Consider the following 12,861-nt stretch of genomic DNA (forward strand, 5'->3'; position numbering starts at 1 on the left):
TCCCCCTCTCCATGGATAATGTTATTCTATAGTTTTCCTAAAATAGAATTTTGCAACTATTTTTGTCATTGAAAGATTTGCGAAATCAGATTCGCGAAGAACACATTGATTTAATGTTACGATTACAACTCTACACGAAATAAAGAATCGAAAAGGGGAGGGGGGTGAGTAAACGAAAGCTTACAATAGATACTTAAAACGTGGCGACACGTTTTTGAAGTTTTTTTTTTTTTTTAATCGTTTCTTTCTTTTGTTCTCTAACAATGATGAAAGAACTACTTCGTTCAACTTTAATCTAAGAAGCAGAAGAAATCAGACTAAAAGCGACGTAGGTTGTTGAGTGTTTACATTCTTACGTTTTCTTCTTTTTTGCTTTTGTATAACAAGGGAGATGAAATGGATGACCAAATAACCAACCGAATTTCACAAAAGAAAAAGAGTAAAACCGAAAGAAAAATAAAATAATAAAAATAGTAGAATCACTAAGTCTGCAAAACCTCTTTTTTCTTTTCTTTTATAAAAAGTTTTTCTTTTGGGGGGGGGGTCTTATTGACACGTCTTCTGGTAAATGATTACAAAGGTTAACAAAAGAGACATATGGGAGACAGAAAGGATTATTTTAGTTGGTCGAAAAATATTAACTCTCCCTTTTTTTTTTTTTTTTTTTTCCTATTTTGCAATTTACAGGGAGAAAGATTTGTGCGTGGGTATATTGATCTTTCCTTCTAGTAATTAACACTTGTATCATTTAAAGTACTGTAATTCTTTGTTCCTATAAATAATTAAAAACATTCAATCCGTTTCATCGGTTAGTCCAGACAGCAATGATGCCAATTTGAAACGATATAAAATCTTACTTTTGAGAAGTAGAAATTCCCAGTGACTTTAAAGTTTTGGATAATAAGTTGAAAGGTTATACTTTATAAGGAGTTTGGCTACGGGCATATAATTTGAAGAACTCACCAACTACCTCTATAAAATTTGTTGCGGAAGTACCGCAGGATTCTGAAACATGGATATTTGAATAGGGCACATACTAGTACCTAAGTGAAGTCTTAACCCGACTATGGTAGGTCCCATAGTATGGAAGCTATGGTCCTTTAAAGTTATCTTTTCATGTATTCGGCAGCCGAAAGGAAGCATTTGTGTACCTAGACACCCAGTGAGGGGGTTAAAGAGATCTCAATGACTAGGCGTCTTCGAGAGTGGTAGATGATCTATCGATGAAGATTAATGCCTTCTGCGGGTTCGTGGCTCTTTTATCCAGAAATGTTGCTGACTGTTTGATTCTACGTCTTTTGCCGATCGTTGGCGATGTTTGACGACGTTTTCTTCATGGCTGTCGTCTGAAGTGTGTTTACAGTCAGCATGTGGTTGGGAGCACATGTAGAACCTTACAATATAAATTGTTAGAAACAATTGTTGATGGGACTTTCGGCCTGATTGCATCAAACAACACATTAATATTGATTCAATGGAAAGAAAATATCCCACCACTTAGCTTCTTTACAAAAGTGAAACCGAACTAAATAAATAAATTAAGTTTTTATATTGTTTGGCTTTATACTATATTTTCTTGTGTCTAGAATTTATTTATATTGAAAATATATGACCAATGGGAAATATATAAATAGATAATTAAAAAATTTAAGAGAAATCTCAGAAAATTTAGATAATTGATATATGCAGTCTCTTTTAGGCTCAGCTCAATTCAGCCGTTTTTAGGACTAATAGGTTTCGTGTATACTAATGTAAGGAAGAAACAACCGATTTTTTAACACACCAGATCCTCACTAGGTGCGAATTCTGTAACACAGTAAGAGTGAAAAAGTGACCGACTGGACCAGGACTCGAACCCGCGACCTCCGGCATACCGTGCGGATGCGTTAACCACTACGTCACTCAGTTCGGTTCCCAGAACATACTCACTCTCGAGGTCGGTACTCTCGGTTCGAGTCACGGTCCAGTCGGTTACTTTTTCCTCTTTGTATGTTATAGAATTCGCACCTAGTGAGAATCTGGTGTCTTAAAAAATCGGTTTTTTCCTTTCATTAGTACATATGTAATCACAACCGTCATAAAGGTTCTCGGTATATGGACACAGGATTGTCCAATCACAGCAGGGGTCTGTTGTACAACCCACGTGGTTCGAGATGAGAGTACCGATCTCGGGAATGAGTGGCTGCTCTGGGAATCAGACTGGGTGGCGTAGTGGTTAACGCATCGGCACGGTATGCCGGAGGTCCCGGTCCAATCGGCCACTTTTTCACTCTGGTGTTATAAGTTTCGTGTATTTGAAATGAAATCTTTGAGTTTTACGTCCCACGGTTATCCCGGTTAGGCTAAAGGAGGCGATGATGATGAGTAATGAATGAAATGGTCGAATGAAGAAAGTGGGATGAAACGAGAGTGCCCCGAGAAAACCCAGGCACACGGTGTTTGTCCACCACAAAGTTCACTTGGCGGGGGCTGGGATCGAACCCGGAACCCCAAGCACCAGAGGTGGACGCTCTACCACTGAGCCACCGCGGCCCCTTTCGTGTATTTGAGTCAGAAATGACTACATCGTAAATTTATGTCTGAATCTTGACGTTGTCAACTAAGAAACAAAATCGATCAAAACTTCAGAGTCTGAGTCCTAAATATTATTATTATTATTATAAATTTATATATATATATATATATATATATATATATATATATATATATGTTTGAAATTGTGTAATATCCAAAAAAAGAAATAAAACTTCCACACTAGAAAAATACGAGAGTTAAACATTCTATAAATATGAAATTATACAAGAGAAAGATTTGAATACTTATTATTTATTTTGTTTGTTCATAAAAAAGGTGGAACACTTGAACTATAGGCACAATTGATATCTTGATTCATACGACACATTTAATCACAATCTTCTGAAACACATGATGAAATAAAATGGAACCTTACAACCAATTCATACATTCACAAATGAAAATAAATATGACACAACATTTAACTCAATACCAGAAATAATATAACTAATCTGACAAAAGCAAGTGATACATTGAAAAATGTAATTCAAGTATTTGGCGCGAGAGATATAGTATTAATTAGATACCATACCAAGTACATAACATCATTTTGTACTTTAGTCTGATACTGAAGTGACACTATGCTAAAAGAAATATGGATTGCTCAGAAATACAAGTAATTACAAAATAGAAATCTGAAATCCTGTTTAAATTTTCTGATGAGAATGCAACTTCCCGCTTGAAATCAACCGGCTTCAACAGGATTACATATGAAAATTCCAAGCGGAGAAGTTCATTGAATTTGTATATTGTATTTAAAATGTAAAGATCGTTCCCGGCTTCTATTTTGCAACTATTTGGAACTGACAATAGCATCACAGGGCTGCTGAGATAATTATCCAGAAATACTTAGAGTGTAACGGTAAGTACCGTTTTCTCTCAACAGTTTTAAAAGCGAGATGGATAAATGGACCTGAGCACAGTTTTCCGCCAGACAAGATTGACGGAATAAAAGAAATGGGGCAAACGAACGTATCCATATTTATCTATTAAATTCATTATAACCATTTAATTTATCCATTAACCATTTAATGTGAAAGTAACTCCAACGAATTCTTAAGTATTGACGAAAAGCTTAAAATTAAAAACTAATTCTTGCTCCACACAAAGAGCAACACACGGTGTATAATTTAAAACTAGCTCCGAACTGAAAAATATGTAATTGATTTTACTGCTATGATAGGTGTTGAGCCTTCTTTAATCCTCTTGAACAGGTTATTCGATACTTTTCAGGGCGCGTTCACAGTGATTTCTTTTTAACCCGCTCACTGTTCGATTTCAGGTCTTCAACAGTTCATGGGCGTTTTAAACCATACACCCTGTAACTTCGACATTTAATACATGCCTTTCTAAACTTGACTGGAATATACACAATAATTTCCCACTTGTAAAGGAATCTGTGTGTTTGTGTTGGGTCCCACATTGAAGACTGTTGTGACTGATTTATTGATTTTATACATATTTGTTTTACCAGCGAACAATGATGTGGGCTACCTATTTTTGTTTGTGTTATTCGTGTCTTGTGAGTTTTAGCGTATTTTGGGAAAAGGACAGAGACTTTTTATTACATGATTATATTACGCCATGAGAAACAATCGTGTTGTGGACTAGTGCTCTGAAGAGCCGGTGACCGACTGATTTATCTTTCGCTGAATCAGCATTTTACAATTGTGATGTGATTTATGTAATTGTTATTATTGTTTTGTAATAAAGCTATGAGAGACACCATCCTGACTCCTCCCACTACCTTTACCACACATCAAGTGACGTCTGGGACTCGTTTCTTGGCTCACCTAGAATAGTCACCGAGCCTTGGGACTTCCTTTAAATACCACCTGAGACTTCCGCCTGGAAAAAAAGTTGCGATCGAGATTTTCAGAGAGAAGTGGCGATCGAGATTTGGAGAGGAGGAGTTCCTGTTGGACTCCTACCAGTAGACTAGAGCTTAACCTGAGAGAGGACTTCGCCGACGCTGAGAGACCAGGGCCACTAAGAGAGTGTGGGGCCAAGCCAGAGGACACCGAACCAGAGGACCAAGGACAGTCAGCTTTACGCCCAGACGTCAATATGAAGGTATACCTTTCTTAACCCTATTACCTTTCCCAAGCCAAGTCTCTGTTTTTCAAGAAAATCTTTGATATTTTCATCTTTATCATCATGTTCATTTACTTCAAAGAACAGTCGTCCGATCCTAGTGCCTGCAACTGAGCTAGATTCCCCATCTTTATTCTTCTGACAGCTTGTGTGTAGGTGGAATTTTGGTAGTCTTTTCCTCCCCCTTACACACCCTTTTCACACTAAAACAACGGAGACGACGACTTTTCGCATTTATTTATATCAAACCTAATGATTCATTGACAAGGATGGCCATAGAGTTCCGTTCTTGGACGAAAATCAAGAAGATAATACGAGAATAACTTACAGTAGGATCTTCAGAAGGTGGGTAATAACAATCCTGATTGGATAAGAAGAGGGTAAGATAACTGGTAAGTTGTTTCTGCTGTGATTAAAATTTTGAGTTACAATAAACCACCGATTTAACGAACAAAATTTAATCCGCAAGTGTTGGCTTATTATGAACATTTCAGGCAGTTATCTTTGATTATTAGAAACAACATTTATCGGGAAAGCAACTGAAGCTTGAGGCGTTTTTTACCCTTCTAATTCGCAAGTGTAAAGAGTTTTTCGTTACTAATATCGTATTACGATAAATATTTTACATTTACATTATACAGCAATTTGAAGTGTAATAACCTCTTATAAATACTGTTTGTAATACAATTTGCGATTTCACAGACTTCAGATTTTACAGATACCCTTTTGCTTCGTTAAATCGATGGTTTACTGTATTTAGATCATAAAGCTGGTTAGTTTTTTACCTTAAATAATTGTAACACCAATAATATGATACACATTGATCTTTAACAATACTTTGTTTGAAACCTATTAATGACATTTACATGTACAATTATAATTAATGAACAGACTAACAATTTTGACTCTCTTGTTTGATAAGTCTCATCCTGAGACTGTGTTATTATGATGTTAATTGACAGAGAGGATTTTGCAAAATGAGTCCACCAAAGAAAAGAATGTAGCATTATTACTCAAACCTGATGATTGTTCTATTTGTAGACATTCGTATTATGTTAAAAAATACACTTTCAAACAGAATTTCCAGAAGTACACATCTTAAGAGTAGTATGGACTTTTTAAAAAATATATTAAAAAGTAGAGTTCGAACTGAAATTTCTCAACAATTCATTCTCTTAATTCTGAGATTTTAGTTTCAAAAACAAACTTCAAACTCAAACTGTTTCGTGAATATTTTTACATTCTTCTGTACACAGAGGAATTCTATATCCATTGTTGGCATTTTTGTAAAGAGTATCATACATTTCCCAGTTGAACTTCCAACACTAAAACTCTTTCATTAAAATTCAAAACTGATTTTTACTTTTCTACATCTGGGCTTGAGTTCTCTGATGATGTGTCCCAAGTACCAAAAGACATCGGATAACAGTCTAATGTTCTCAAATTCACCACTGCACATGTCTTGGAGGTTGAAAACGAAGGAACGCACACAAGGCGAATACGCTGTCCCTGCAAACCTGCGATAAAGAAGCCAGATCTGTATTAACAAAAAAACGGCAATCCTACAACAATTGAATACATGTTAAGACTAAATTTTTCTCGCTTTTGTCAGTGATTATTTTGGACACAACTATTAATTCTCCTTAATAACATATACGCATACGACACCAACAGAGAAAGGAATGTTCAATATTAGAGTTATTACTTTACCAATAATACCACAAGCAACACTAATAAAACATTGGCCTAAAGGCGGCGGATATGCATTGTATAGTTAAGCAATTGGTTCTAAGCATCCTAAAATTTTATAGAGTTTTTGATTTCCATAGCGTAAATGAAAAACTAAAAACTAATCCCTCACATTACGTAGTTGCTCCATCTAATGGAAAGATATTTACAAATGGAATGGAATGGATGAATCCTCAATACATTATACAGGGTATAGCTTAATGAAACAAACGTCGGTAGATGATTCCTGACACCGAGGTAAGTTAAAAAAAGGTCCTATGAACACATAGCAAGGGTCGAAAGTATGGTAGCAGTAAGTTCGAAGCGGTAGATATCGAAAACCAATATGCTTAGAGATGGCGGTCTACGAAGTCTACAGGTGGCGCTAGTACTCAATACGTAGTTGCTCAGTTCACACACAGATGGCGTTTGTGTTCAAGACGCTACAGTAAAGGAGTGCGACCATTGTGCTGTGAGTGTTGAATAGGACACGTGGCAGTGTTCGATTAGAAATTGGTACGTTATTCAAACCACGAACAGACCGACATGCTATTCATGTACGGTCATGCAGATGGAAATGGGCGTGAAGCAGCCCGACTCTATCTGGAGAGTTTTCCTAACAGACGCCAACCATCATACAGGATATTTGCAGCAATTTATCGGCTCGTGTGTGAAACAGTGACCGTACTACTTACTCATGTGGATGCTGGTCGACCCCGTCGTGTACGAACACCTGTTATTGTAGAACATGTATTAGAAGCTGTGAACAATAAGCTAGGTACGGGTATTAGGGAACTTAGCAGTGAAAGAATGTTAGTCAGATGACTGTGTGGCGAGCATTACATGAAAATGCCTTGTATCATACCATCTGCAAGGGTACAAGGACTGACAAAAGCGCATTTCCAACCACGTGAAGTATTCTGCCAGTAGTTTATTCAAGAGGCGGCTACCATCATGCTGTTTCAGGTGTCAGTAGTGTTTACTAACGAGGCTACGTTTGGAAGGGATGATATCGTAAACATGCGTAACACACACACGTGGGCAGATGCACATCCCCATGGTACAGTTATGGTTCATCATTAACACCAACCTGAACTCAGAGTATGGTATGGTATTGTCCATAATCAACTGATCGGCCTATACATCCTACCCACATATATTCATGTGACACCAATGGAGACATCACGACGAACATTCTGGTTAATTTTATTCCCACATAATAAAGTTGTTGATTAATAACCAGTTGTTTTATTTTCTGCAATAATTTGTATAGAATCCCATTTAAAAATATATAGTATACGTCCATAATCCTCTAAAGAAAGAATTTACATTATCCTTAAAAAAGAAGTGCCTTGCAAGCTGTCAAATGTAATATCAACCTCTGCACTCTTAACTAAATAACTGGAATTATATACCTCTATAATCGGAAACACACTTAATTGTTTGCATACTTCCACAAAACATACAAACACCAAATTTTGCATACTTGCTCGTCATGGGATGTGAGTAATGGGAAAATTCCGATATCACGAAAAAGGCTACATTTTCCATGTAAATGAAGTGTCGAAATTTTTCGTCGGTTTGAAATGCTGGTTTTTAGAGTAGTTCCGCACACCATAGAAACGTCATATTTTGTCAGGCAGTGAAGCTAGGAACATAGTTTATGATAGAAAAAAGAGCATTAAAATTCGTTTTCGTTTCGCGGCGCAAATCGAAAAAATGTGAAATTTGTAATGGCTGTATCTAGGAGGTAGACATTTCGAGGTGATGTTTATTCTGATGCGTAGTTTGCGAATCCGCCCTTAAACTTGAAAAAAATAGTCATGTTCGGTGTAAGAAAGTGCTAGGAATATTATAAGGGTGCGTCTAATTCTACACAATTTGTAGATATGGTGGAATCACGAAATTGCGTTGAAGTGTGTAGAGTACAGCGCATGTGAGGGGAAAATTCCGACATGTTGGAAAAGTCGTCATCTTCGATTCAAAATGGCGGCTCAAAAATTTGTAACCATGAAAATTGTAAGTTGTGCTCTTGGTAGGTAAGCCAGGTTTCGCTATGTTATTAAGGACGTAGTTCAGTTTAAGTGAAGAAACAAATCATTGGAGAAGTCGCCATCTTGAATTCAAAATTGCCATATTTTTGAATTGCCTTCATTTGGCCTCTTATGTGGTATATTGAGGAGAATAGAACAAGCAGAATTCAACGTAGTAAGTTAGCTCCGCGGTAAAGTGTCTGGTTTCTGAGTAGCAGGTCTGGGTTCGAATCCCCGCCGACCTTGTTTTATCTTGCGTTTTTTTCTTATCATGTTGCTTTGTTTTATCAAAATAATTTCTGTTGGCATTGCGTGAACAAAATATTTTCGTTATTACAGACATAGACGGAAAGGATATATTTATACGCTAACTGTTGAGATGGTCTCGAAACTAGGCAGTATGTTCGTGTAAAGTTTCGAGACGATACTGAAGTATTTAAAATCAAACATATGTAGCATTGGAAATGGAGCATCACCAGTGTCTCTATCGGAAGCAATGTTCGGGGGGGGGGGAGTATTACCCCGGGGGCACTGCTGATAACATTCTATTTGTTATTGTATTATATACGTATTATTTTGATCTCGCCAGGGGCGCTCTGAGGAGGCGGTGTTCCCCAAAAAGAGTCTGAAAGAAACAATGGGCATCTTTTTCACGATATAGTGTCCATACAAGACAACAATACATTTTGTCTCGCGACAACAGTGTCTACTTCAAACCGGAAACGATTGCAAAGTATCTCTCTCCCCTTTTATGTCCCTCGTTAAGATACCTGCGTATACCAAATTTGGAGAGAATACCACAAATAGAAAGTATAAAATATTAATTTTAAGGAAATACACAACATACAGGGACGTACGCAGGGGGTGGTTCCTGGGGGTCCGGACCACCCCCGAAATTCCAACATTTGTGTAAATGTAGCCTAATTTTTGGGACAAGTTTAGGAATTTCAATATAAAATACACAGATATTGAGTTTGGACCCCTCCCGAAATAAATTCCTGCGTACGCCACTGCACACATACGCTCATACACACACACACAAATGGGCCCCTCTTGAAAATTGTCTCGTCGGCAGCGTACATATTTATAATATATAAGATACGTGGTTAAGTGCCCCTTTCGATTTAATAGTTTTAGTTGCGGGTCTGGTTGGAATGAAATGCCGTATATGATAGAGTCAAGCTTATTTTTAATCACCTATGCTATAAAAATAAACTTTCAAAGAAAGAAAAAGTGAGAGAAAAACTTGTTGGGAATCGAACCAAGGTCTTTTGCAGAGTAGGCTTACGTCGTTCCCCTACACTACTCAATTCGTTAGATTTTGGATTTCCTACTTACTGCTCACATAGTACTGGTACGTAGCTGGCCCGCGTCCGTGGAATTACACCTCTAAAATCGGAATAGTTATCGTGTTATATATGTGTTTTTTACGATGATTAAGGAAATGATCTCTTGTTATTTGATTGTAATAAGAAATTTGAAAGACACGATTCTAGTACAATGTTTTACTACAGTGTAGAAAGTGGTGTTGTTTTAGTTGCTATAAACAATTTTTTTAAAAGCCTCCAATAATATTAATATTTAAATTACCTAGTAAATAAACGTCTTCATTGAAAATATAAGAGTAAAGATACAGGAAGACTGTATGTAATTGTCCAGTATAAATAATCATTTCAACAAGTCCTGCTGCCCAATAATTACTTTTGTACCAAAGGACAGCATTGTAATACAGTGTACTACGTTACTGTGCAAAAACTGGTGTTCAATCAAATGTTATGAACTAATGTTTAAAAAGCCTTAACAAAATTCATATTTGTAAATTACGAACAAATTTAGTCTTCATAAAAATGCAAGACGAGATATACAGGTAGACTGCAAGAAATTGTCCAGTAAATATGAAATATTTCAAAAAGTCTTGCTGCAGGTAATATGTACTACTATGCCGAAGGGTTCTTTTATAAGGGACTTTTCTATATTACAGTGCAAAATAGTGTTTTCTCAAATGATACCAACAAATGTTTAAAAAGCCTCCAACAATAATCATATTTGTAAATCACCTACAAATTGTAGTCTTCATTGAAAATACATGAATAAATATACAGGGAGACTGCAAGAATTTGTGCAGTATATATGAAACTTTTCAAGAAATCTTGCTGAGGTAATATGTACAACTATGCCCAAGGTTTCCATTATAATCCACTGTACTACATTATAGTACAAAAGTAGTGTTCACTCAAATGCTATGAAATAATTTAAACAATCTCCAACAATATTCATATTTGTAAATTATCTAGTAAACTGTAGTCTTCATTGTAAATACAAGAATAAATGTGCAGGAAGACTGAAATATTTTCCCACCCTTATATCACAGATATGAATTACTTTTCCTGCTGGTAATATGTACAATTAACTACAAGGACACTATTATATTACATTGTACTAAATTACACTGCAAAACATAATATTAAAAAATGCTACGAATAAATATTTGATAGGTTGCAAAAATCACATTTGTAAACAGTGAGTGTTTTCGCAAAATGCAAGGTTTAATAGGTAGGCTATTGGAAGACAGTGTCCGCTGTATATGTTTCAGAAAATAAATTCTATTGTCTCTAACATGTATAGGTGTGCGCAAAGTGCACATAATAAGCCATGCACATGATAGCCAGAGTAGAAGTAGTAATAGAGTTCTTTCTAATAAATTGTGTTTGGTTTTCAAAGTCACATGGAAGGAATAATACCGGTTGAATTGAAGTATGTGTTGGTAACAGGTGTCTGCTGTAAAGGGAAGTGAATTCCTGAAGGAATAGTTTTCTAGAACATGACACCTCATGGCAATGGCCTGACCGGGGGCCTGGGGGCGGAGCCCCCAGCGAGCTTTAGCGAGTTTGATTATAAAGAGCATCTCCAGTGACAGGGTGTCTACTAAAATTCCAAAATGAAATTTCGCGACTTTTTCGTGACCTTTTCTTTCCCAAACCATAAAATTTAGTAAAATTCTCAAGAGCGAATTTGGGTGCGAATAGGGCCGAATTTTCATACATGGGATACAAGCGTGCTCTGCTTGCGATTTGGTAGCGTCTAAAGCCCGACCATAGACATTTTTTGTGATGAATTTTGACGTTTTATAGAAAAAAATCCAGTCTATACTTATATTTGTACAGATAAAAAAAATCGTGACCCAAAAGCTAAATTTCGTGACTTTTTCTTGACTTTCATGACCGTTTTCTGATTTCGTGGCTTTTTCGTAATTTTCGTGACCGATAGACACCCTGAGTGACTTCCTACTTTCTTGACCGGTGAGTACCAGGGTCACAAAGTGAGGTGTATGTAGAGATCTGGTAGCGCTGTAGGTCACAAAGTGAGGTGTGTTCGAACAGGAGTCCAAAAACCGATCGACGGTCCCAATAGTGTAGTCACTTCTCAGCTCACTGTGCGCCACTGGAGAGGATTCCTGTGGAAATCTTTGGGTCTGTCCTCATCTCCTGACTGCTGCGTAATTCTATGTCGCATATTACCCATGAAACCAGATCCATTATGCAATAGAATCCTCAGAAAAAAGTGAAGAGAACCGGCCCAGAAGCACAAGATTGCTTATTTGTGGGACGGTGTATCTCCGGTGACCGACGGGTCCCTTGGGCATTGGCGGTATGGGGAAAACGTGAGGATACGCTAGTTTTCGAATATGCAAACCTTGATGTCACATTTGAAGTTGTTTAAATGCCAGAGTTCAAAACGGCCTGACACTGGTCATTGCTCTCGGATATTTTGAGCCATGCGTCAGCTGAGCTTGGTTTGGTTCTAGTCGGAACACATTCTTGGGCTTAGTTATCATATGCAGCACGCTCGTAGCTAGGAGTGTGTTATGGGGGAGGCACAGTTCAATTTATTCCCTAACACACACACACACACACAAACCAAGCTCAACTGATGCATGGATCGAAATAGCCGAGTACGATCAGCAGTGTCTGGCTGTTTTGGGCCCTGGTACTGGAACAACTTCAAATGTGACATCGGAGTTTGCATATTAGGAAACTAGCGTGTCCGCTCGTTCTCCCCATACCCACAATGCCCGAGGGGAACCGTCGGTCACCGGAGATACGTGGCCCCACAAGTAAGCAATCCGTGATTCTGGGCCGGTTCTCGTCACTTCCTGTGGGGATCCTACTGGATAATGGGACTGGTTTCATGGGTAATATGCATCATAAAGTTACGCACGCAGCAGAGACAGGAGAGGAGGACAGACCCGAAGATTTCCACAGGAAGCCTCTCCAGTGGCGCACGGTGAGCTGAGAAGTGACTACACTGTCAGGATTGCCGATCGGTTTTTCGACTCCTGTTTGAACACACCTCACTTTGTGACATCGAAACCAACGTATTCGTGTCCTATAGAGCCTACTGGTTCTCTACATACCCATATCGACCTTGGTAC

At 37.6% G+C, this 12,861-nt stretch overlaps 1 protein-coding gene across 1 annotated transcript in view; it reads right to left on the bottom strand.

Moving 5' to 3' along the window:
• Positions 1-2,808: 2,808 nt before the first annotated feature.
• The window catches only part of PolD2 (DNA polymerase delta subunit 2), a 46,481-nt gene continuing 36,428 nt past the window's right edge, over positions 2,809-12,861 (bottom strand). Inside the window, exon 10 of the mRNA XM_081750762.1 lies at positions 2,809-6,185. Within this exon, the coding sequence (XP_081606888.1) occupies positions 6,028-6,185 (158 nt within the window). The 3' untranslated portion in view covers positions 2,809-6,027. The remainder of the gene's footprint in view (positions 6,186-12,861) is intronic.

The sequence above is a fragment of the Thermobia domestica genome, chromosome 3 (genome assembly GCF_964235325.1).
Source record: "Thermobia domestica chromosome 3, izTheDome1.hap1.1, whole genome shotgun sequence".
NCBI classification, from domain to species: Eukaryota; Metazoa; Arthropoda; class Insecta; order Zygentoma; family Lepismatidae; genus Thermobia; species Thermobia domestica.